A 25,788-nucleotide genomic window follows, 5' to 3' on the forward strand; every position below is an offset into this window, starting at 1 on the left:
GGCCTTTGTCTGTTAATATATATAGGCGTCCTGTTGGCTTCGCTTACTGGTATTTCCTGCTCCTTCCCCAGATTTGGGAAATTTTCAGCTATTATTTCCTTGAATAGGCTCTCTGTTCCTCTTTTCCTCTCCTCTCCCTCAGGAATACCTATAATTCTTATGTTACATTTTCTAATAGAGTCCGATATTTCTCGGAGTCTTTCTTCATTTCTTTTTAGTCTTAGTTCTCTCTCTTCTTCCATCTGGAGTATATCTGTATTCCTATCCTCTAAAGTACTAATTCTTTCCTCCATATTGTCAGCTCTGTTCTTTAAAGATTCCAGATTCTCCTTTATCTCCTCCATTGTGTTCTTCATCTCCATCAGCACTGATAGGTTTTTCTTTATGATTTCAATCTCTTTTGTGAAGAAACTCCTAATCTCATTTAATTGTTTGTCTGTGTTGTCTCGTATTTCGTTGAGTGTTTTTATGATAGCTATTTTGAAATCTCTGTCATTTAGTTTATGGATTTCTGTGTCTTCGGGGTTGATTTCTGGGTGCTTGTCATTTTCTTTCTGGTCTGGTGATTTCATATATTTTTGCATTGTGGTTCCTGTGTTGGTTTTGATTTTCCTCATCCTGGAAGTCTCTGGTTGCAATTTCCACCTGCTGCCACTGTCTGGTGGTAAAGGGCTGTGTAGTCTAAGCCCCCTGCGCTCTGCCCCAGTTTTTCTGCTGCGATCCGCAGTTTTGTTTTGTTTTGTTTTGTTTTTTTTCCCCACTGCGATCCACGGGTCCAGTCCAGTTTATTCAGGTCTGCCTCGGACCGCTAGATCTGGTCAAGCTGCAGACTCCGGGTTGCGGGGAGGGGGGAGCTCTCTCTTTTGCCCTCTGGGTCCCTGACGTGGGAGGCTTCTCGTTTGCCCCTCTTTATCCGCTCTCTGGGTTGCTCAGATGTTGATGGTAGCCCTGTGGCTCCTCTGAGCCCTCTGTGCGGGAGTTTCCCACTGGCTGAGAGAGCCCGAAGAGCTACAGTTTCCCGCCGAGGGCCGCCCCTCCCCCCTCTCTGGGAGCTGCGCGGACCGGATCGCTGATCTGATGGGGAGGGAGCGGAGTTCTCCTTACCTCTCCCCACTTCCTCCGGGGGCCCAGCACGTTCCGCTCTCAGATGTGCGGCAGTGTGGATCCCTCCGCTCTAGCTTTTCACTGTCTGGGATTCCGTTGTTGGTCTGTAGCTGTTACTTTTGTTGTATCTTGTGGGGGAAGAATTCACGGGAAAGCTCACTCCGCCATGATCTATCAATCACTTCTTGAGTCTAATATGACAAGAAATATAAAGTTTATTTTCCTTGTTCTCTTCTTTACTACTTTGCCACAATCCAACCACTTTAATGAATACAAAAAAAGAAAATGTATCCCAAAAGGACCAACTGGTTTCTCCTAATCCTCAGGAAGATGCTAAGTGAAATCTTTTAATTAAGTTATTAAAAATGAACAGAGGAACACAAAATATAACTAAGGAATACTCAGATGCTCTGACAGAAGCAAGAGAGCATGAAGCAAAGAATGAAAAGTCAGAAAGTACGTGCCCCTAAAATCTAAGTTACACTCATTATCGGGGGTGCACAGGTAGCTTCAGTGCTGACAGACACACCGTTAGGGCAGCCTGGGCACATGTGTGTGGGTAAGATGTGCTAGGATGTGTTCTCTGGCCATATGACCTACTGAGAAGTGTGTGTGTCAGTTACTACCGTTCATTAGTAGAAAAGAATCCAGATGAGGATGTTCTGCCCTATGAAAAACGTCTCACTCAGTTTTACATGTAAGTAATTTTTGGGTAAGAGCTGGACTTGGATGCCAGAAAGGCAGAGGGGAATTACCCCTCTGCTTCATGTCATTTTAACATAGGCAACAAAGATGTGAATAGTAATCAGAGAAACTCACTGACTTCAGCATCTTTCTGGTTAATTTATTAAATAATTATTTGTTAAGCAAATATCCACTAGGAACTAGGGAGAGAGCTGTCAGCACGGTCTGCCTTCCATGTGGATTTCTCTCTCTGACATCCTGTCTTCTAGGTGTCTGCCTTCTGCCTGTCGGACTGTAAGGTAGGGTCCAGGTCCAATTCTTCATAGTAGACTATAGTGATGAATGTAGGCTGTGTGAGGGCAGGGACAATGTCTGCCTGTGTGGACAAGGAAGGTTCATGGAGGAAATGCCTCATGACCGGGATCCCAAAAGACAAGTAGATTCAGCAAATAGAAAGAGGCTGGAGTAACAGAGGCATCACAAGAAAATTTGAAGCCTTTGAAGACTGGGAAGTTTTCAGGAAATGGTACTGGAAATGATGACAAAGAAAGGAAAATAGTAAGAGATGAGGTAGGCTGAAATCAGAGACTGCCTTGATCCATATTAAGAAGTCTGAACTTTATTCCGTAGGCAATGAGGTGGGAATCATCCAATGATTTTAACAAGGGAATGACATGTCTCCCAATGAATCCAATTTGATCTACAGCACATCTTGAAAGGAACTAATTCAAACATTTCCCTAACCTTCTCTTTTACCCTTGGCTTTTAATTTACATAACAAAAATATTGATGAGGATGTGATTTAAGGTCTCACTGATTTCTAACAAGTAAGACTCTTGCTATGGTCTGAATGTTTGCGAGTCCTCAAAATTCATATTTTGAAATCCTAATCCCCAGTGTCGTGGCATTAGGAGCCCTCGTGAATAGGATTAGTGTTGTTATGAAGGAGGCCCCAGAGAGATCCCTCACCCCTCCTACCACGTGAGGACACAGTGAGAAGCTGGTGGTCTGCAACCTGAAAGATGGCCTTCACAGGAACCCGACCATGCTGGCACCCTGATCTTGGACTTTCAGCCTCTGGAACCATAAGAAATAAATTTCTGTTGTTTATAAGCTACCAGTCTATGGTATTTTGTTACAGCTGCCCATGACTAAGACAACTCCATCATGCATACACTGAACATCATCAAAATGAAAAACCTCTGTGCTTCAAAGGACACCTTGAAGAAAGCAGAAAAGACAACCTACTGAATGGGAAAGAATTCTTGCCAATCATATATCCAATAAGAAACTTTTATCTAGAATACATATAGAAGTATTACTATTCAATAACAAAAAGATGGGGCCGGCCCCGTGGCTTGGCGGTTAAGTGCGTGCGCTCTGCTGCTGGTGGCCCGGGTTCGGATCCTGGGCGTGCACCGAGGCACCGCTTCTCCGGCCATGCTGAGGCCGAGTCCCACATACAGCAACTAGAAGGATGTGCAGCTACGACATACAACTATCTACTGGGGCTTTGGGGGGAAAAATCAATAAATAAAATCTTAAAAAATAAATAAATAAAATAACAAAAAGACAAATAACCCAATTAAAAAATGGGCAAAGGAGCTGACTAGGTATTTCCTCAAAAAGATATATAACTGGCCCACTAGCACACAAATGTCATTAGCCATCAGGAAACGGCAAACCAAAACCACAATGAGATACCACTTCCCACACAGTGGGATAGCTACAATCAAAAGGACAGAGGATAACTAGTACTGGTGAGGAGGTAGAGAAACTGGAACCCCCATACCCTACTGGTGGAAATGTAAAAAAAATGTAGGTTCTCTGGAAAACAGTTTAGCAGTTCTTCAAAAGGTCAAACATAGTGTTACCACATAACCCAGCAATTCAACTGTAGGTAGATACTCAAAAGAAATAAAAACATAGGTCAGGCAAAAACTTGTACATGAATGTTCACAGCAGCATTATTTGTAATAGCCAAAAGTAGAAACAGCTAAAATGCTCATCAACTGGATGAACGGATAAAATATGGTATATCCATACAACGGAATATTTGGCAATAAAAAGAAATGAGGTACTGATACACACTCCAACATGGATGAACCCTGAAAACATTGTGCTAAGTGAAAAAGCCAGTCACAAAAGACCACGTGTTGTATGATCAGCTTACATGAAATTGCCAAATAAGTAAATCCATAGACACAGAAAGTAAATTGGTAGTTGCCTAGCGAAGAAGGATTTGGGGGTAAATGGGGAGCACTAATAGGTTTGGGATTTCTTTGGGGCACATGATTAAAATGTTCTAAAACTGACTGTGGTAATGGTGCAGAACTCTGTGAATATACTCAAAATCACTGAAGTGTACACTAAATGGGTGGATTTTATGGTATGTGAATTACACGTTAATAAAGCTGTTACAATCAAAAAACCCTTCTATTACGCATCATGGAACTACAAACTAAGCTCTCAGAAAGGAATACAGAATAGAGTCAAAGGTTCAACCGCCCACTTAACAATATCTATTTCTAAAGCAGCAGTCACAGCAAATCAAAATATTAAGAAACAAATATTTTGCAATCATTAAGGATTGAAGTTTGCACATTCCCAGTTATATAACTAAGAGCTGATCATTTATCTGAACATTATATTTCATAGGCATTAGAGTAACTTCTGATGGTTAGAGTGGATCAGAGAAGTGACAGATGCATGAAGTATAACATTTAAATTTTAAAAATCCAACTGTTTTGAAAAAGGCTGTTTGCCTACCCTGAATCTTTTCTGAAACTCCATATAAAGTAATAGACATAAACACTGATTACAGCAATCTGCAGGCAAAGGAACAAAAGATCCATACTGGGTCTGCAGTGATATTTCACTGGCATGTGTCAGTCAAGAAAATGTTCTACTATTCAAATTCATCAGGCTCTAATGTTCCTTCCATAAATAATTAAAAATAAATACAATTTATTTTGGATTTGTCAAAAAGGTGAGTATCTGACTTTTACACCAATCCATTCAATCCTCAGTAGAAATGACCATAACCCACCGCAAAATGCTGTACTTTGGCGTCTAACATACAACACAACTCTCTATTTCATTTCATTTTTTTCCTACTTATTTATGAAATCTCTCAGATCCAATGTCACTATTAGGCTTCATATCCAAACAAACCCCCATTTCTTTAAATGTCTTCTTCAATGTACAAAATCCAGTCCAAAATAGATTTTTCCCATTTCTTTAGTTTTACAGGGAATGCAGCAAGGGAATTAATATTAGACAGATATCTACTGGCCTTCGCAACTGAACTGACGGTACAAAGCAACTGCTTACATGTCATCGGTCTCCGTCTATTCTAGCAGAGTTCTGCCAGATGAGAACAATAAGACGCAGGATTGTATAAAACGACTAACGGACCTACCAGGGCTGCGCTACTTGAGTCGCTACCACGTCCTCCAAAGGCCTCTCCGCCCAACGACACCGCCAACCGCCACCACCTCCTGCCAGGCACGCAGCAGCGCGCGGGGGAGGGGCGCCGGCAGCCGCTGGCCCCGCCCCCGCGCTCGCGCCGCCCTCCCCCCCCCCCACCGCGCCCAGGCCCCTCCCTCTGCGCCTCGCTGCGTCCAACCAGAGCCGCCAAGGTGGGGCCAGCTTCCCACGAAATCCTGTTCGTGGCTTCTCAGAGCCCTGCCAACTGCCCATCTAAACGCTTCAAACTTCAAGCCCCGCCCCAAATCCTCGAATTCCCTCCTCTAGCTTATGAAGCTCCGCCCCTGCGCCTTTTCACCTCTCACTGCTGCCTCTGGAGACTGTCAACGGTTTAGTCCTCCCTCCACCTGCCATTCTTATATTCCTACTGGGTGGCATCCCGTGGGCTGGGCCACACCTATGTCACCTCAACAGCTGCATAAGGCGGGTCTGTGTTTGACCCCATTTGCAGATGAGGAAACAGAACCTCCAGGATCCCCCCTACCTCTCCCCAGCCAAAGTCATGCACATTTGGTTAAGAAACTGGGCTATCTGAGGCCTGACAGCCAGAGCAGCGGGGTGCGGATGCCAGTCCCAAACTGTCAGATTGTGCGACCTGGGGGCAATTCTGAGCCGAGATGTTCTAATCTTTAGCATGAGCTTTAGCATGAGGAACTTGGCCTATCAATAGGCAGAGTACCTTTCAGCTCCAAAATAACCAAGATTTCAGGAAGCAGACTTCTCAACAGCAACAAATGGAAGCCAGAGGCAGCAAGATAATATGTTTATAGGGTTGAGGTAAAAACCCAGAACTTGGCATCTAGGAAATGTATCTTTCAAGAATGATGATAAAATATTTACCAATAAAAACAAGAGTTCGCCACCAAGAGACTTCAGTAAATGAATCTCAAATGGATGCTCTTCAGGAAGAATGAAAATTATCCCAGAAGGAAAGCCTAATGTGCAACAAAGAATGGTGACCAACGATGGGAAACATGTATGTGAAGGCAAACAAACACTTCTTAAAAATATTAATTATCATAATACTATCTAATTAGTGGTATTAAAAAAAACAGAAGTGGACTTCCCTTCCAACCATGAGGGTGTAACAAGGACCAGATTTACCTTTGCTGCCTTCAACAAATAAAAAACTGGAAAAAATAAATAAAATGACAGTTGAAAACAGGCAAATCAGAAGAAGAATCCCTGAGAGAAGGAGAAGAAAGAGGTGAGTCCTGTGACGACCCTAGTGTACTGCCTGCAGAGACTTTTCAGGCCACAGCACAGGAAAGGTTATGCCAGCTGCACTGAATTGAAAAGTGTTGAGAACTTAGGAAAGCCAAAGTGGCTAGAATTCCAAGAAATTATACAGTTGATAGAATTCATAGAAAAGGTTGTTAAATAAGATGTTACAAATAAAACTTCATATGTTCAAGAAGATGGAAGATGCTACAAAATGTGCAAGGAAGCTTCTTAAAAGGGGGAAGAAGGGTTGAGAGTGTAGTAGTGAAATCCCTGGAAGGTTAGTCCATTGACAGACGCAGCTGCCAGTGAGTGCTGTCAAAACTCACAGAAGATTACGTGACACTGGGTATCCTGCATGCTGGATGGTGGCTGCAGCTCACCATCAGAGTAGGAATGGAAAACCATTTCAGAAATGGGAAAAAGAGCCCTATCTTCATGCAGTATCTCTCTAATCTCATCTACTGAAAAGCTTATCTTGATGCAGCTGACAATGGGGAAATGCTTAGGGCTACCCTCCATACTACAAATCAGAAAAAAGAAAGATGGCTTTAAGGCAGTGAGGAAATAAGTTGATAACAGGTATAAGGAGTATCAGAAACATTTAAACCTTTCCTGTCCACCTCTGACAAAGAATATTCAACTTGGGAGTTGACAGTGAAAACAGAGGTCTCTATTTGATTCCATATAGCAACAAGGCAAGTACAAGTAATGAATAGGAAGCATCACCAACGTATTATACCAAGAAAGTGTCAGATTTCCATTCATCTGTTTTGCCAAACTTAATTTGTAGATTCATGATTATCACACGGAAAATTGTACTAAAATATATATCAAAAGGAACAAAAACAACAAAATTAACAGTCAACCACACAGTCAAGAACAGCGTTCATGCAGAAAGTCACTGGGATAAATGGGGACTGCAGGATGATGAGGCCCAGGGGGTGAGCACAGGGGAGAAGAAAAGGAAGGGAAATTTTCAGGCAGGAAAGGGAAAGCAGTCTGTCTTCTGAGTTTAACAATGAAAAAGTAAAACGAAAAAAGGAAGAGAGAGAGGGAGAGACGAGAGAAGGAGCGCTTACCGAGGAAAAACCCTGGTCCCAAAGACCCCCTCCCCCTGCCCCCACCACGCCCAGCACCAAGCCCAGCCACTGGGGACCCACTTCCCAGGAAAAAAGCAGAAGCCAGGAGGTGAAGTGCTGGTAGGCCAAAAGAGACAGCTCAGCTGGCAGTGGGGCAGTGGTGAGTGGGCCATAAGCTCTGCCGTTGAGTCGATCCTGCCGTGCCCAGGCGACTCTCCTCTTCTTGATCATGCTACTAAGGTTAGGGAAGATTGGAGCATTGGGGCAACAAGCGTGGTAGGGTGACACTAGAGTCCTGAGCACCTTCCCTGAGCTCTTTGGCCATTTTCCCTCCAAGGGTAAAATGAGTCCCTGATAAGGTCTTTCTGTGTTCTTGTGTTTGGAAAGGTGTCTCTCAGGATGGAGAGGCACTTCCCACAACTGCTGGTCCCAAGCCGTGGCCAAGCCAGCCACCCCTTAGGAAAACTCGGGAGAGACTTCAAGGAGGAAAAGAGACAGTTGACACCCAGGCGCACAGCAGAAACAGAGCAAGGCAGCCACAAGGTCACTGGGAAGAACGGGGTCTGCAGGATGCCCAGGCCCAGCGAGGAAGCCTCATCCCGGCAACTGGTCGTGCAGCTCCGTGGGCTCGGCCTGGGCTCCAGGCGCAGAAGGCCCTGAGCCAGCCAAGCCACCCAGAAGCACACGGGCGGCCCCCTCTTGGGATCACAGGGCAGGCCTCTTTGAGGCTGTGCCAGGCAGTCCCAGTCACCCTCTGAAGGCCGAGCTGAGGACGGGATACCACTGCCTGGCTCCTGATCCTGCTTAGTCAGCCAGGCCCCTGCCCCGCCTTCCTCCACTCTTGGGAGCCCCAGCCACCCATTCACCTATCTATCCATCTTTCTTTCCTTCCTTTGGACCTAACTTCCTGCCTGCCTGCCTTCCATCCAGCCATCTGAAGGACCGGTGGAAAACATGGGCCAGAGCCCGCTGAGGAGAGCACGGGCCACAGCCTGGGGATGTGGCGTGGCGCCTAGCTACCGCCAGAGGGCGCGCCCGCTCCCTCAGAGCCTCGCGGTCAGGTCGCTTAGCAACGGGGCTGGTCATTGTGAGGCCAGAGGCGCCGCTTGCCCGCGCATGCGCAGTTGATTCAGTTGTTGGCCGGCTTTGGCGTTGAGAAGCTGGGCCGCCTGAGGGGGCGGGCAGTGGTGGAGGAGAGGAGGAAGTGTGGCAGAGGGGTGCAGGTGGGGAGGGCGTCTGCGCCTTCCTCTTGTAAGGTCCCGGAGATCCCAAATCTCTGGGTGCCTGCCACCGCCGCCGCTGCGGCCCCCCCAGACTCCGCCCCTCTGCTTGCCATCATCACCGCCACCTGGGCGGCAGCATTAATGGTTGGCGAGACGTGGGCCCGCTGGGCCCCTCTCTGCACCCGAATGCGGACCGCAGCGGGTGGGAATGGGTTCTGATGCGGAGCGGGTGCGGTGCAATCCGGGGAGCCTGGGGCGATGAAGATCCCCAGAATCCCGCCCCACGTGACGGTGGCTTCAACCGCACATCTACTGACTCTGGGGCCGGAGCCTCCCCTAGACGTGGGCTGAGGAGGCCCGTGCCCTGCTGCCACGGCCCAGGGGCCCTGCCTGTCCCCGTGCCTTCCGCGAAAGTGTTGACTGCCGCCTCGCCCTTCCCGCCTGTCGCCCCGCCCCCAGGGCACCCCCTGCCCTCAGGCGGTACCTGGGCAGGGCCGCCGAGGACCCGGCTGCGGAGACCCAGCAAAGGCGTGGAGCACCGCTGGGCCCTCGGGCCACTGACGCAAATCCTCCGCGTCAGGCCTTTGTCACCTCCACAGTGGGGATGATCCCGAAGGGGCTCCGGCCGATCTCAAAGGCAGCACGCTGAAGAAGGAGCAGCTTCTTCCAGGCCCTGGGATTGTCAGGAAGAGTTTCTCAAGGGCTCTCCGGGCTCGGACCCCTCCCGTCGTGTTCCGAATTCTGCTGACGGCAGCAGCCCACCTCCGGGGACGTCCGCCAGAAGTCGTGAGACCCCAAAGGGAAATCCCTGCGTTTTCCTTGATGTGAATGATGCTTTAAGACAGGTACGTGGCTAGGTACAGAGGACTTAGGAACATTAGTTCAGTCACTGGTGCAAGACACAGAAGGGAAATGCTCAGTCTTGTCAGGGAACGGAGGCCCATTTCTGCGTTTAAAAACCAAACTAACCAAGGCAATCAAAAAGACGTATGCCTGTGACTTACAAATAATGGAAGCCACAACCTGTGCAGAAGGGTTGATGTCAAAACAACAGTCCTCCAAGAGTGGTCTGGCAGTCCCTAGCGGTTCCTAAGGTAAAAATTATTTTCACAATAATTCCAAGAGTTTTTCTTTTGACTGTCATTCTCTCATGAGTGTACAGTAGAGTTTCCCAGTCTACATGACATATGACATTGCTACAGACTGAATCCAGAAGCAGGTATGAGAAGCCTGCTGTCTTTGATTAAACCATTTATTTACAAAATTCTATAATACTGCCACTCTTTTTTTTTTCCTGAGTAAGATCAGCCCTGAGCTAACATCCGATGCCGATCCTCCTTTTTGCTGAGGAAGATCGCCCTGAGCTAACAGCCGTGCCCATCTTCGTCTACATTATATGAGACGCCACCACAGCATGGCATGACAAGCTGTGCGTCTGTGCGAGCCCGGGGCCAAACCCGCGAACTCCTGGCCACTGAAGTGGAGCACACACACTTATCTGCTTGCACCACCATGCCGGACCCTTTTTTTTTTCTCTTGTGAGGAAGATCAGCCCTGAGATAAGATCCATGCCAATCCTCCTCTTTTTGCTGAGGAAGACTGGCCCTCGGCTTACATCTGTACCTATCTTCCTCCACTTTATGTGGGACTCCGCCACAGCATGGCCTGACAAGTGGTGCATTGGTGCGCGCCCGGGTTCCGAACCCGTGCAGCCAGTAGTGGTGTGTGCACACTTAACTGCTACTCCACTGGGCCAGCCCCAAGGCCACTCTTTAAGTATGTTTGTTTTGGAAAATAATCATTTTTACTAAAATGTTATTTATGTTAACATGTAATGAGGTTATTAGTTTTTAATTGAATTAAAAATATTTTTAAAAATTTCAATCTGCAAATTCCTCTTGCAAAATGCCCCACTGTCTTAGGTCAGGTTCCCTGGGAAACAGAATCTGAGATGGAAATTTATGATGTGGTTTATTAGGAACAGTTCTTGGGAATATCATCTGTAACGGAATGAGGGAAACAGAATTGGGTGGAAAGTGAAATGGAATTGTCATGCAGTTGCAATCCCTTGGGGAGCTCTAGAACTGAGAAGGATCTCAGACTTCTAAATGGAGGCGCAGGGGGCCAGATTGCTTTTGGGGAGGCAGAGTAACCGTGCACAATGCAGCCCCCTTCATCCAAGAACAGTTCCTATAGAGGAACTTGGCTGTGAGTTGTCAGCAGTCAAGATTCTCAGCAGTTGGCAGCACAGTGCCTTAGTCCTTAGGGGGGAATCTTGACGACTCTGAGGCATGGCTTACACTCTAGAGTTCCGCTAAGGATCAGGCTGAAATGACTCATGGCAGGACTATGGCTGAGATCACACTCTTGACTTATTCCTCATTCCTGTCTTGCTTCCTCCATGCCCTAAGCCTTCTCACTGGGAGCCCTTCCTTAATAAATCACTTGCATAGGAATCCTCATCCCTAGTCTACTTCTGGGAAACACAAGCTAAAAGAATATCCACAATAGATCTCAATTCCATCCCCCAATCTTTACCCCAAAATGTTTCTCCCTAGTCTGCTGCATTCTTAGCAAATGGTTGACCAGCCTACCAGTTGTTCTCCATAAAAATGTAGGCGTCATCCGTTCTCTCTCTCTTCCTCATCTTTCATATCAGCAAACTTCAAATGAAGTTTGAAATCTAGAATGGAAATTCTCCAGGCAGCAGTTTACTGTATATCCAGTAAAGAGGGATTTATCATGATTTGATTAATGATCTTTTCAGATGTTATCTCAGTCACTTATACCTTATTTCTGCTCCTTAGGACAAGAAAAGAAATTAACTTACAGAGACCAGATCATCTTCTGGCTGACATATGATCAGTAAAACACCCTTCTTAGACTTGGGATTCAGGTTTACTCCGAGGCATTTATCTCACAATAAGCACAGCCACTCTTACTGGGAGAGGCCAAAAGAGGCACCTAAGGTGGTCTTTATTGACCATAAGTGAAATTTAAAATTTTTCTGTTGACTCCAAAGCTATGTAAAGAAAGGGGCAAAGGATTTAAACGAAGTATAAGCCAAATAAACACAAAGAAATAAATCAGAGAGAAAAATGACAGTTTAGACAAAAAAAAGTCTTGCAAATAAAAATATTTACACAGGTTTTCTTATGTAGATATTACATGAACTTTGAAAACTATTTTAAAAGAAGTCTACAAAAATTAGGTGTGATGGCAAAATTGGACTTCATATAAAATGAATTAAACAAGAGACTATAAAATGACAATACTCTTAGATATTCAAGTTTTGGTAAATTGTTGTTTTCACAAAAATCAGTCCCTGCTATTTACAATTATAAATCACTGTCAATCTTCAAAAAGAGCTAATAAAAGTCAAAATTGATATAGTCATGCTTGTACTTCACAACTTTAGTTTGAGAGAGACATATTTAGTTTTGTGACATAAGCTTCAAAAAAATATGGTTGACATTCAAACATTCAACGCTAAAGTTCCCTTTTGATCACAATCCCCCGTCCTAACCTCCTTTTAAAAAAGGCACTAATAGTTTTCTGTATATCAAGTAATATTGTAGAGCTGCCATGATACAAAATTACCTTAAGTAACAGTTGCCTCATGTATTGTTAGAGAGAATGAGATACTTTTAAAGGAACTCGGTTATTATTGCTCAGGGTCTGAGACCACTACTTTCAACCAAAACTAGATAGGTTGTATAAGTCAAGCATTCTGGAAGGAATAAAATGATCTGTAGGTTAAGAGTGAAGCAATTTTACATACTTGCTTATGGGCACCTCAAGAAAATAAAAGACCTTCTCATTTCAAAATGTTGTAATAATTAATAATGATATTAATGCCTATGCTGGTTGTATGGGAACTTGCAGGGCAAGAAAACGAATATCACAGAGTTAATTTCTCAGGAAAATCTTATTCTCTCCACAATGACTCTAAGCATATTGTTATTTAGCTATGAATCCAACGAATCTATTGTCAAATAATGCAAGACACACTGAGATAGGAGGGATCGTTAGTAGACTATGATGCCCTAAAATAGTAAATAAAATCACATTTGATTTGTCACACTGCCATCTGATTTGCAAATTTTTAATAATTACATATTTACTTGAATCTAAGACACAACTGCTTGAAAGATGAGTCTCAATTTCAGAAATAGTAAAATGTAAAAAAAAAGCATCATAAGATTGAAAAAATATGCTAATTTCATTTTATATAGTAAATAGGACTATTCTAATTACTAATTTTCTGGAAATATTTTTGATAAAATAGTTCAGCATCTGATAGGGCATATGAAGCCATTATAACGTTTTTGTCTTTGGGCATAGGCTTCCGCTAGTCCATAAATTCTAAGAAATAACTACAAAAACACTATTAAGACAAGACATCCATATTACCATTAACTTTTAAGATTTATTTTACATGCTACCAATCTTTTTTTAAGGCATAAAAATTATACAAATAAAGCTAAAAATCCCCTTTGATCAACAGCCTCAATCCTAATCTCTTGCCAGAGACAACACTAACAATAATTTGGTATGTATGCTTCTAGTTCATTTCAAATAGTTTACATACATACATATTTCGATAATAAAAACATAGTTCTGTTCTTTATGAATAATCTCATTCCAATTTACATGAATGCCATTATACAATATGTTTCATCTGGATCTTGATGTTTTTCACTCAACATTGTTTTAGATAACTACCCATGTTACAAAATACAGATCTAGTCCATTGCTTTTAACTGTGTATACTATTCCATTATTTGAATATATCACATTTTATTCATGAATTACCCCCTCAATATTTAGGTTGTTTTCAATTCAGATATATATAGTTCTTATGCATATTTGTTTCTTTAGGATATATACCCAGAAGTGGAACTGCAGAGTCCTTTTGTCTTTTAAAAAATGCTTCCCTGCCTCAAAGTCACAGACAATATCCTGTATCTCCTTCCAAGAATTTCAGAGTTTGGCTTTTCACAATACAGTGTTCAAGTCCTTTGGAATTCCATTTCTTTATGTTATAAGATAGTATGTAATTTTATTTTCCCCAATATGGAGAGTCAAATACTCCAATTTTTATTGACTAGGCTATCATTTCCCTACTGATTCTCAGTGTCATGTCTAATATACAGCAAGTTCACGTATATTCATTGGTTTATTTCTAGGCATTCTATTCTGTAAAATCTGTTTACTTACCTATTTGTGCACTAATACCACACACTATTTAATGACCATAACTTTATAACGTGTAGTATATAGTAGAAGGTGTGTCCTCTCTGTTCTTTTTCAAAGTTGTCTCAGCAATCCATCAACTCCTATTTCACGTGAATTTTAGAATCATTTTGTAAAGATCCAGGAAAATTCTTGTTAGATGTTTCGAAGTATATTAAGTCTATAGATTAATTTTGGGAGAACTGCCATTTTTATGACATTGAGTTTTTCCATCTACATACATGGTATTTCTCTCCACTTATTCAAGTCTTATGCCCTTCAATAAAGCTTTACAACTTTTCCATAAAGATCTTCTTCATTTTTTTGAGTTTATGCCAAGATATTTCAAAAGTTAAGTAGAGCATGGGTTGAATTTAAGAGAAGGCCTCATTTAGTACTCTCGGCGTTTCTCACCTGTATGACCTCTCTTATGTATAGAAAGGGATGCTCTTTGAGAGAAGGCTTTCCCACATTCATTACATTCAAAGGGTTTCTCACCAGTATGACTTCTCATATGTATAATAAGTAACGAGCATTGAGAGAAGGCTTTTCCACATTTATTACATTCATATGGTTTCTCCCCTGTATGACTTCTCACATGAAGAGTAAGGGATGAGATTCGAGAGAAGGCTTTACCACATTCATTACATTTAAATGGTTTCTCTCCAGTATGAATTTTTTCATGCTCAAGGAGATTTTGTCTCTGACAGAAAGCTTTTCCACATTGATTACAATGATAAGGTTTCTCTCCAGTATGAATTTTCTCATGTTCAGTGAGATTCGATTTCTGACTAAAGGCTTTCCCACATACTGTACATGCATAGGGTTTCTCACCAGTATGAATTCTCTGGTGTCGAATGAGGTTTGACATCTGAATAAAAGCTTTCCCACATTCATTACATTCATAAGGTTTCTCTCCAGTATGAATTTTCTGATGTGTAATGAGATTTTCTTTCCGGCTGAAGGCTTTTCCACATTCATTACATTCATAGGGTTTCTCAGCTGTATGATTTCTCATATGTACAGTAAGGGATGAACTTTGAGAGAAGGCTTTCCCACATTCACTACATATATAGGGTTTCTCACCTGTATGACTTCTCATGTGTATAATAAACACTGAGCACTGAGAGAACGCTTTTCCACATTTATTACATTTATAGGGTTTCTCTCCTGTGTGACTTCTCATGTGAAGAGTAACAGATGACATTCGTGAAAAAGCTCTACCACATTCATTACACGCATAAGGTTTCTCCCCAGTATGAATTTTTTCATGCTCAATAAGATTTTGCTTTTGGCTGAAGGATTTTCCACATTCCTTACATTCATAGGGTTTTTCTCCAGTATGAATTCTCTCATGTTCAATGAGATTTGATTTCTGACTGAAGGCTTTCCAACAATCCTTACATGCATAAGGCTTCTCCCCAGTATGAATTCTCTGGTGTCTAATAAGGTTTGACATCTGAATGAAAGCTTTTCCACATTCATCACATTTATATGGTTTTTCCCCAGTATGAATTTTTTGATGTGTAATAAGATTTTCCTTCCTGCTGAAGGCTTTTCCACATTCCTTACATTCATAGGGTTTCTCTCCAGCATGAATTCTCTCATGTCTGATGAGGTCAAATTTATGACTGAAATCTTGTCCACACTGATTACACTTAAAGGGGGTTACAACATGGGATGAGCAATGGTAAAATGGTTTCCCATACTTATTACATTCATAATTTTTCTCTCTTACACAGCCCTTCTCATAACTAACTAAATCTAAATTATGTTCCAACCCCGTATCAAGTGAGTCACATTCATAGAAGCTTTGTCTTGAAGTAACAATGTCTGAACTCAGAGGAAATATTTTTGTAACTTTTTTGTATTCAATGACATTTTCCTTAACCAGAGTTTTCCTGGAGATGGATGTGACTTTCCTCACAAGTGTTTCCTGTTGCTTCTTGATCTGTTCATCAACTTCCCAAACTTCTAAAATGGAGGACCAAAAATAATTAGTTTTGAATTTTTCTGCTACTACACTATTAACAACATTTCAGAAATTTGCTAATGTGAGGTTGATTTTTAATATTGGCTCTAGTCTACCAATATGAAAGAAGTCCAAAGTGCAAATGGCCCTAGTTCCTAAGGTTGGAGAAATTAACTCCTATAGAAAATATTACGGAGAGAAAACTGACATTTATAGGCCCAAGTAGCTTTGATTGATTTTAAAAGTGTACTTATACAAAGCAGAAATCAGTAAAATGAATAGAATAATTAAGATGAAAGGGCAAACACATAAGTGACTGGATAGGGAGTCAAACGACTAGAGGATAAAATTAACACTTGCGATTTAATACAACAGATTGAACGTATATGTTTATTTCTCTTCCTCCTTAAAATTCCATTAAAATAACAGTAAAAGAATAAAGGGTCAAACCCACAAGGACAAAGGAAATAGGAGTGTAAAGAAGGCTGAACAAGAGATTTCAACAAAATACTGGAAGATGAAAGGAATACAGGGAACTGTTAACTGATAACAGAGCTAAAAAGTTAAAGTACTATGAAGATGCAAACGTCAAGAAACAAAGAGATTTGGCCACAAAATAGTGGAAAAGTTCAAAAATTAGAGAATTCAGAAAATGAGGGGCTGGCCAAGTGACACAGTGGTTCAGTTTGCGCGCTCCACTTTGGCAGCCTGGGGTTTGCAGGTTTGGATCCTGGGCACGCACCAACGCACCGCTTGTCAAGCCATGCTGTGGTGGTGTCCCATATAAAGTAAAGGAAGATGAGCACGATGTTAGCCCAGGGCCAATCTTCCTTAGCAAAAAGAGAAGGATTGGCATCGGATGTTAGCTCAGGGCTCATGTTCCTCACAAAAAAAACAAAAAAGAAAGAAAGAAAATGAACCCATAGAGGCTCTAGACTTAGGGACAAGTGAAGCAGACGGAGAGGAAAGGCCTCACACCAAAAAATGAGGGATTATGTGAACATTTATAGATTGAATAGTGAGCCCTCCAATCCCTTTCTGTTGCATAGTCTCATGAATACTGGCATGTACCTGCGGGCAGGCAATGGGAAGATTAAAAATAAAAGACCCATAGAACTGGCATTTGGGATTCCACAAAAAACTCCTAGGTTCTAATCCAACCATTCTACAGTACATCTCCTACTCAAAAAGCATCAAAAAATTGTTAGCTACAAGACTTTTAGAATTTCCCTTTTATCTTTTCATGCATCAAAATGAGGTAAACTAATGACAATGATGGATTCCTTATTTAATCAAAGAATTTGAGAGTCTCATTAAAAATATATAGAAAACAAAGCAAACAGAAAAATGGGGCAAGTAGTAACTGAAGGAATGACAAAAAGTTATATAAAGATATGTAATTAATAGTCATTTCTTGGCTCAGTAGTAACAATACACAGATCTTCCTTGACTTATGGTGGGATTACATCCTAATAACCCCATCATAAGTTGAAAATACCATAAGTCAAAAATGCATTTAGGGGCTGGCCTGGTGGCGCAAGCACTTAAGTGCGTGTGCTCCACTGCGGCAGCCCGGGGTTCGCCGGTTCGGATCCCGGGTGTGCACCGATGCACTGCTTGTCACCGATGCACTGCTTGTCAAGTCATGCTGTGGCGGCGTCCCATATAAAGTGGAGGAAGATGGGCATGGATGTTAGCCCAGGGCCAGTCTTCCTCGGCAAAAAGAGGAGGATTGGCAGATGTTAGCTCAGCGCTGATCTTCCTCACCAAAAAAAAAAAAAAAAAAATGCATTTAATACACTTGACCTACCAAACACCATAGCTTAGCCTAGGCTACCTTAAACGTGCTCAGACACTTACATTAGCCTACAGTTGGGAAAATCTAATGCAAAGTCTATTTTATAATAAAGGGTTAAATCTCTCATATAATTTATCAAATACCATACTAAAAGTGAAATACAGAATGGCTGTACAGGTACAGAATAGTTGTAAGCGTATGGGTTGCTAACCCACCTGATCGCATGGCTGACTGGGAGCTGCGGCTCGCTGCCACTGCCCAGCATCAGGAGAGAGTATCATACCACACGTTGCTAACCCAGGAAAAGATCAAAATTCAAAGTATGGTTTCTACTGAATGCATATCTCTTTCACACCATCATAAACTCAAAAAATCCTAAGTCAAACCATCATAAGTCGGGGACCATGTGTATCAACAGTCAGAACAAAGTAAGCAGTGAAAACTGATTTAGCCAAAAATTGTGATATATCTATATTCAGAGAGAAATGAAAAGAGAAGCTGTGGTGGTGGTGTAAGAGTACTAAACTCATCTTTTATTACTATCAAGTTGATGAAAATTAGAAAGTTATCAAACAGCAGCATATTCAGAGAAGTCTAGCTCTCACTCTGTTCCTGAAACACTGATTCCTGCTTTGACTTACAGGTAAGCACTTTTATTACTTTTTGGATAATTCTTACATTCTTTAAATATATATATACATACACACACACAACCCTCCCACCCTTTTTTACAAAAAAAGGTAGCATATTCTAAATGCTATTTTGCACACTGACTTTTTTTCACCTATATATCCTGAATGGAAGCATGACATCTCTGACTTGTTTTCTAGTTTTTTTGTTTGTTTGTTTGTTTGTTTGTTTTTTTGGTGAGGAAGATTGGCCCTGAGCTAACATCTGTTGCCAACCTTCCTCTTTTTGCTTAGGAAGATTGTCCCTGAGCTAACATCTGTGCCAGTCTTCCTCCATTTTGTTTGGGGGTTGCCACCACAGCGTGGCTTGACGAGTGGTGTAGGCCTGAGCCTGGAATCTGAACCCGTGAACCCGGTGCCACTGAAGGGGAGTGTGCAAACTTAACCACTACGCCACTGGGTCAGCTCCTGTTTTACAGTTTTGACACTGGAATCATGTAAATATTTGACATAATGAAAAAAAATTAAATCAAAAAGGAGAAAAAAAGCCAAAACAACTCCTAAAAATGGAAAACAAATGGAGATAAGTAAACCTACACATCAAGTTAGGGCCATAATCACACAGAGAAGAATTACTTCAAGTGAATTTAAACGTGGCACTTTGATTCTATTCTAAGGGAGAAAAAAATACATGCAAATAAATCTTAAACATTCAATATTCTTTTTTTTTAGTAGTATTATTGGTATTACTGTTAATTTGGAACTAATATATATATAAAGAAACTTAAGGAAAGAGAGGGAGGGAGATAGATCAGTTTTGACCCCCACAGGACATGTGGCAATGTCTGGAAAGTCTGGAGACATTTTTAGTTGTCACACTTGGGGGAGGGAGGAGATAGGGGGATGGTGCTACCAGCATCTAATGAGTAGAGGCCAAGGATGCTGCTAAGCATCCTACAATGCACAAGACAGTTCCTTACAGCAAAGAATTATCTGGCCCAAAATGTCAGTAGTGCCAAGGTGGAAAAATATATATGGATTAAACAAATAAATGTTTTAGTGCAATAAGGAGCCAAGATTTTCAGTATAAAAGATACAAATACAAAGCAAAAAAGGTAAGGAACAACCTTATACTCTTTAATTTGAATTGGCTGTGTCACTATAAACACATACATATTTTCTTTCAAAAAAATGCATTTTTCCTAGCTCTGTCCACTTAAAATCTCTAGAAGCAATGATAACCCAGTACTAATGAGCAACCATAGTGCCCAGATTGTGGTCTCCAAATATCATTTCCCACTTAAGGAAGCAGGGGTTTTTAAAGAAATGGCTATTCCCATGTCTAGAGCAGGAAATTTACAAAATTAGCTAAAGAATCCTCTAGCTAAAGAGACAATCTGAGCATTAAAATAAATGATATTTATTAATAATACATTTATATGCAGTAATAATATTATTTTGATGCTCAAAGTATATAAATTTATAATGATTTGACTTAGCAAACTGGAGACTGCTAGGACACCAATCATTATTCTAAAAGTTTTTGAAGGAAAAAAGTCAAGTATTCCTCTTTCCTGCCCTGTAAAAACTGTATTTCAGGGTAATCAAATAGTTGATGAAAGAGTTCTTCTTTATGGGAGAATTTCAGCTAATAAAAGTAGAAGGAACCTCTAAAAAAATAATGGATCCAGGCAGGGATCATCAACAGTTGCTAAAACCCTTAAATGAAAGGTTGACAAGAATCTTTAAAATAGTTGGATTCTGATTCATAACACATGAATCTACCTGTTAATCTCAATATTTCTAAAAGTGGGACAAAGTGACAGGATAAGAGGCAATAAGATGTACACGGCACCATCTATGAAGTATCCTTGCCAGAGAAATGAACATGAATATAATAAAGCCAGATTACAGGAAAAATGGGATAAAGGAATATGTTAAACAACACCATGAGGGAGCAAATTGCCAAATCCAGAATGTGGGACATTCTAGAGCCGGGGTTGGCAAACAATAGCTGTAGCCTGTTTTGGTACAGCCTGTGTGCTAAGAATGTTTTTTACATTTTTTAGGGGTTGTTAGAGAGAAAGGGAGAGAGAGAAAGAATAGGTAAGCAAGACCTTACATAGCCCACAAAGCCTATTTATTATCTGGCCCTTTAAAGAGAAAAACTGCTGACGCTTATTCTAGAAGACAAATGACCTGGATTCTTCACAAATAAAACAATGGGGAAAAAATGAGTTGGGGGAGGAAGACGAGGAACTATTATGAATTAAAACAGACCTAAGAGATATATTAACCAAATGCAATGTGTTGATCTTTATTTGGATCCTGATTCAAATCAACCAACCATAAAAAGACATTCTGAAACAATCAAGGAAATATGAACAGAGACTAAGTATCAGATGATAGTAAGAAACTATTACTAATGTTATTACGTGTGATAGTAATATTGTGGTTATTTTTAAAAATTTTATCTGTTGGAGATACATAGAATAGTATTTAAAGGTGAAGTGGGGCTGACCCCATGGTGTAGCAGTTAAGTGCACGTGCTCCGCTGCTGGCGGCCCGGGTTCGGATCCCGGGCATGCACCAACACATTGCTTGTCAAGCCATGCTGTGGCCGCATCCCATATAAAGTGGAGGAAGATCAGCATGGATGTTAGTTCAGGGCCAGTCTTCCTCATAAAAAAATAAAATAAATTAAAAAATAAAATAAAGGTGAAATGTAAAATAGTTCAGCAAAAAAATAAAACAAAACTGGGGAAGAGAGATGACACAAGTCTAGCAAAATGTTGATCACTGTTGAAGATAAGTGATGAATACATGAGGATTCCTTACACTATTCTGTTTTTGTCAATGTTTGAAAATGACTATAATAAAATTTTTTTAACATATAAGCACATTTATTTAGAAATATGGAGGTCAATACCAAGAGAAACAGCTAAATAAGTTGAAAATAATTGCCCAGGGCCGGCCCGGTGGCTTAGCGGTTAAGTGCGCGCGCTCCGCTGCTGGCGGCCCGGGTTCGGATCCCGGGCGCGCACCAAAGCACCGCTTCTCCGGCCATGCTGAGGCCGCGTCCCACATACAGCAACTAGAAGGATGTGCAACTATGACATACAACTATCTACTGGGGCTTTGGGGGAAAATAAATAAAAATTATAAAAAAAAAAAAAAAAGAAAGAAAATAATTGCCCAAACAAGGTAAAATGTGAGGTCAGAGCAGGGGACTGCTATGAGCCTTGTATTTCTATGGTTTTTTAAAACAAGTACATGTATTACTTTGAGAAAAATTAAAAATGCACATCAAAAGGAAAAGAAAGAATGTAAAAGAGAAATAATAACAGTAGCATTAGGTTTAGAGAAGCAAATTATAACCCAAGTTCTCATTACTTTTGCCTAGATTAACTGCCACATGATCCTGAGAAGTCTCTCTCTCGTCCACTCTACAGACCACAAGAAAATTAATTTTCATAAAGTTCTAATTCCCTTATTTCTGCATAAAGACACTTGAAGCTTAGGCTGTCCAAACTAAATCCAACCCCAAATTGGTAGTAACTATGGAGACAGCTCCAACTTTCCATCTAATTGCATTTCATTCTCATATATGCTTAAAGAACATGGCATACAAGCATCCAGTGAAAAGAGCAGAAGGCAAGCCATCTTTGTTCAAGATCTGAATCACTGCAGTGTTCTAACAGCAGGTCCTCTCATTTTATCCTATGTTCATTTCTAGACACTGAAACTGTCCTTACCAGCAAATCCTGCTGTGTTTTTCTTCTGTTCTTTCTTCATGTCTGACATACTGTCACCCCAAATAACATTCTTTTCTATATTACTAGCTTTACATTGGTTTTCCATACTTCTAGATTTCCATCAACTGTGAGTAACTTAAAATTCAGATAACTGAATATAAAGGTTAAAAAATGTACAAATATCTTATAAGCCCCTGCTTGTAACTGACCATTGTACCCTTGCTGCCACCATGCACAAGGCAAAATCATAGCTTCAGTGATTAAAAAAGGGAAAAAATTAAACTAAATGACCAAGAAAAATTTTAAAATATAAAAGAGGGCATGAAGGCTAGCAAAGTTCAGAACTCTCTGATCTACACTAGATAACCCACCCTCCATTTCACTAATCCCTTATAGTCCACCCTCTTCCAATCAGGCTGTGCCTCTAATTTTACCCCACAAACATGTCCCGACAATTTTACTCTCCAAACTTTTGTTATGTTTTTCTCATTTTTTATGTCTTGAGAATCTACAGATCTCACAGGAAAACAGCTTTAATGCCAAGCTCTCTAAAAAAAAAGAAAAAAACTTTCTCAATCTTGTTACTCCTTCTATAGTCCTTCTCTTAAAACTTTTAAGGTAGTCTCTGTTTGATTCACTCATTTACTAAATAAATGCTTAACATGCAATTTAAGATTTCAACAATATTTCATGTGGCTCTGCCTTGTCTTTTTACTGTAACCTGAATTACTCTGCATTTACTTTGAATGTCTGTAAGTAAATATTTGAAAACAACAAAAGCAATAAGAAAAATCTCTCCAAATACTGCTCTACATTAATCAATTCATGAATCATTTATTCATGAGCAATAAGACAGACTTTCTTTCTCTTGATGGGTTAATAATTTCAATCTCAGACATCAAAGTGTGAAAACATATATAAGACAGTATGTGTTTTCAGACTCCAAATCACTCTGGTAGACATATAGTAAAAATTTAGCTCAGAGGTGGGGGAGATCTCTAATGGCTGGAAGTGCTCAAGACCATTTACAGTCATGCGCCATATAACAACGTTTTGGTCAACCACGGACCGCACATACAACAGTGGTCCCATAAGGTTAATACCATATTGCCTAGGTGTGTAGTAGCTATACCATCTAGGTGTGTATAAGTACACCCTATGATGTTCGCACAACAACAAAATCACCTAGCAACACATTTCTCAGAACATGTCCCTGTCATTAAGCAATGCATGACTGTATTGGAAATTTAGCTCAACGTTAAATAACTGCCAGAACCAGGACAGGTAAGAGCACTCATGATTAAAGGAAAAGATGTGAAGAGTTTCACAATACTGGAGACATTAAAGATACATATTCCAATGTTGTCATTTCTGGAGTTAAATACTGACTTAAAGGCATGAACACACCTATATCATGAAGGTACATAAAGGAAAAAGAAGTCTGTATGTAATTTAGAACTGTTTTGGATAATGTGTGTGAGGGTTGGAAAAAAAAATCATGTAAAAGATATTTCATAAAGGAAGAAGAAATAAACAATAAACAGGAACTGAGGAGAAATCAGAATCTTTTAGAGAGGAGCAAAGAAGAAAGACATTTCCAAGAAGGGTGATTCATGGGATCAAATATAGCATAGAGGACTTCCTGTTTCAATACAGTGAAATTAAATATCTCTGTCTCCCCTCCCTCTGCAAACATGAAGAAGAAATGGAAAAAGAAAATACATCTTCAATGAAACTAAAAGGCAGCTAAACTCCAATTCCAGAGTATAAGGAAAGACCAGACAACAGATTGAACCAAGTTGGGAAGAAACCCAGAGATAGTGGCTGTTCTTTTTTATCTCAGACAGAAAGCACAGTGAACCGAGTTCTCCAAAACTGAAGGCACACTCTGTGGGCAAAATGAACGAGCCATTATTTGCAACGATGCGATCCAGATGTGTTGAGACCGGCGGCAGGAACGCAATGGTCTGCACCTGGCCCTGTCAAATGGTAGGGAGGGCAGAGCTAAACAAGGAGATGCAAATAGTCATTATTCTGGTATAAGCAGTCTGTTGGCACAGAAGGGTGGAGGAGATACTGAGTGCTAGAGGAATCATGCAACTAATAGTCTCTAATTCAAGAGAAGTAACGGGCAAGCCAACTCTCAACACAAAACCTTGTGTGATAAAGGAGGTCAATATGAGCAACAAAGCCTTCCTCCTAGCTCAGAGCATCCTTCTGGACAATGTTCAACACTCCTTCTGTAAATAGTGGGTCCAGAAAGAAACAACTTCATTCCAAGATGAGAAATGATCATTGTACAAGGAACCAGTATCAGATCTATACAATGATGCTACAAGAACCAAAAAACATGAATATACAAGTTGAAAGGAAAAATTCACAGTGATTGATCAATAGGCCTCATAAAGTTTTAAAGCTTTAAAGAAAAAGGAACCTGTGGGCATCCAAACAAACAAAACAAGTTATCTACGAGGGGGACAATCAGGCCTCAGGTTTCTCCAAGCAACATTCAAAGCCAGGAGACAGTAGAGGATTGTCCCAAGTCTTCAGGGCACTGTCTACAGAAACCTCCAGGAAAGAAAGTATGGCTCAAGAAATTTATATATAACCGATGAGCAACCAAATATAAACGTTAAAAAAAAAAGATATCGTCCTATGTGCCAAACCTCAGGGACTCTTATTTCCATTAAATTATAAGCTCTATGAAGACAGGATTTTGTTTTGTACATTGTTATATGCGCACGCCCAGAACAGTATTTTATCTTTATTGTTAATGACTATAAATGTGGTTTCCTTTCCTTTATATCTTCTACTTGGTTGTTGAAGTATATACGAAAGTCATTGATTTTTATTTGTTAATTTGATATCCTACCATCTTAGTGGATTCTCTTACTATTTTTTGCTTTTTTTTCCAGTTGATTCTCTTGTGTTTTCCAGGGATACAATCTTATCATCTTAAAATAAGATGGATTTATAGGTTTCCTTCAAATTCTTATAGGACTGATTTTTTTTTCTCTTGTCTAATACTTAGGTATAAACTTAATAAGAAATGTATAAGAGCTATAAAGGGAAAACTTGGAAAGCATTTCTGAAGGACACAAAAGTAGAGAGATCTAAACAAAGACAGAGCATGTTGTTGGATAGAAAACCTTGATATTATAAAGATGTCAAATCTCCAAAAGTTAATTTATATATCTAACACATTTCCTAAAAAGTCCAACAGTTGTTTTTCTCTGGAAATAGAGAGTCGCATCTAAAATTCTTTTGATAAAATAACAATCAAGAATAGCCATCACAACTCTGAAAAAGAAGTGTGTGCAGTTGGAAAAGAAAGGGCTGAGTGTCAAGGATAAGAGGGAGACAGACTCACTTTTCAATTTGTCTTTTGGACTATTCATATTTTTTAACCAAGTAGTCATATATTTTATTTTCAAAAAATTAAAGTAATGGGAGGTGGGAATAAGTAGGAAGGAGGCACCAATTTCTAAGCCAGACACTTTTAAAGCTACATGGGACTGTGAGGGTTGTGAAGCACAATGGGAAGTGTGAGTCCTGTTACAAAACACATCTGAGGCTTTTCAAAAGGGTAAGAAATT

General features: G+C 40.7%; 1 protein-coding gene and 1 long non-coding RNA gene across 4 annotated transcripts in view; both read right to left on the minus strand.

Moving 5' to 3' along the window:
- Window positions 1-5,235, minus strand: part of LOC131396775 (uncharacterized) — a 51,048-nt gene extending 45,813 nt beyond the window's left edge. The window contains exon 1 of the long non-coding RNA XR_009216683.1: window positions 5,210-5,235. This is a non-coding gene — a long non-coding RNA (uncharacterized LOC131396775). The remainder of the gene's footprint in view (window positions 1-5,209) is intronic.
- Window positions 5,236-12,708: 7,473 nt separating this feature from the next.
- ZNF568 (zinc finger protein 568) overlaps window positions 12,709-25,788 on the minus strand; it is a 39,328-nt gene continuing 26,248 nt past the window's right edge. For 2 of the 3 annotated variants that reach the window (XM_058529133.1, XM_058529135.1), the window contains one exon: window positions 12,709-16,012. In XM_058529133.1, the coding sequence (XP_058385116.1) occupies window positions 14,430-16,012 (1,583 nt within the window). In that variant the 3' untranslated portion in view covers window positions 12,709-14,429. The remainder of the gene's footprint in view (window positions 16,013-25,788) is intronic. The other variant, XM_058529134.1, reaches the window with a different exon arrangement.

The sequence above is a fragment of the Diceros bicornis genome, chromosome 34, assembly GCF_020826845.1.
Source record: "Diceros bicornis minor isolate mBicDic1 chromosome 34, mDicBic1.mat.cur, whole genome shotgun sequence".
In the NCBI taxonomy this organism is placed as follows: domain Eukaryota; kingdom Metazoa; phylum Chordata; class Mammalia; order Perissodactyla; family Rhinocerotidae; genus Diceros; species Diceros bicornis.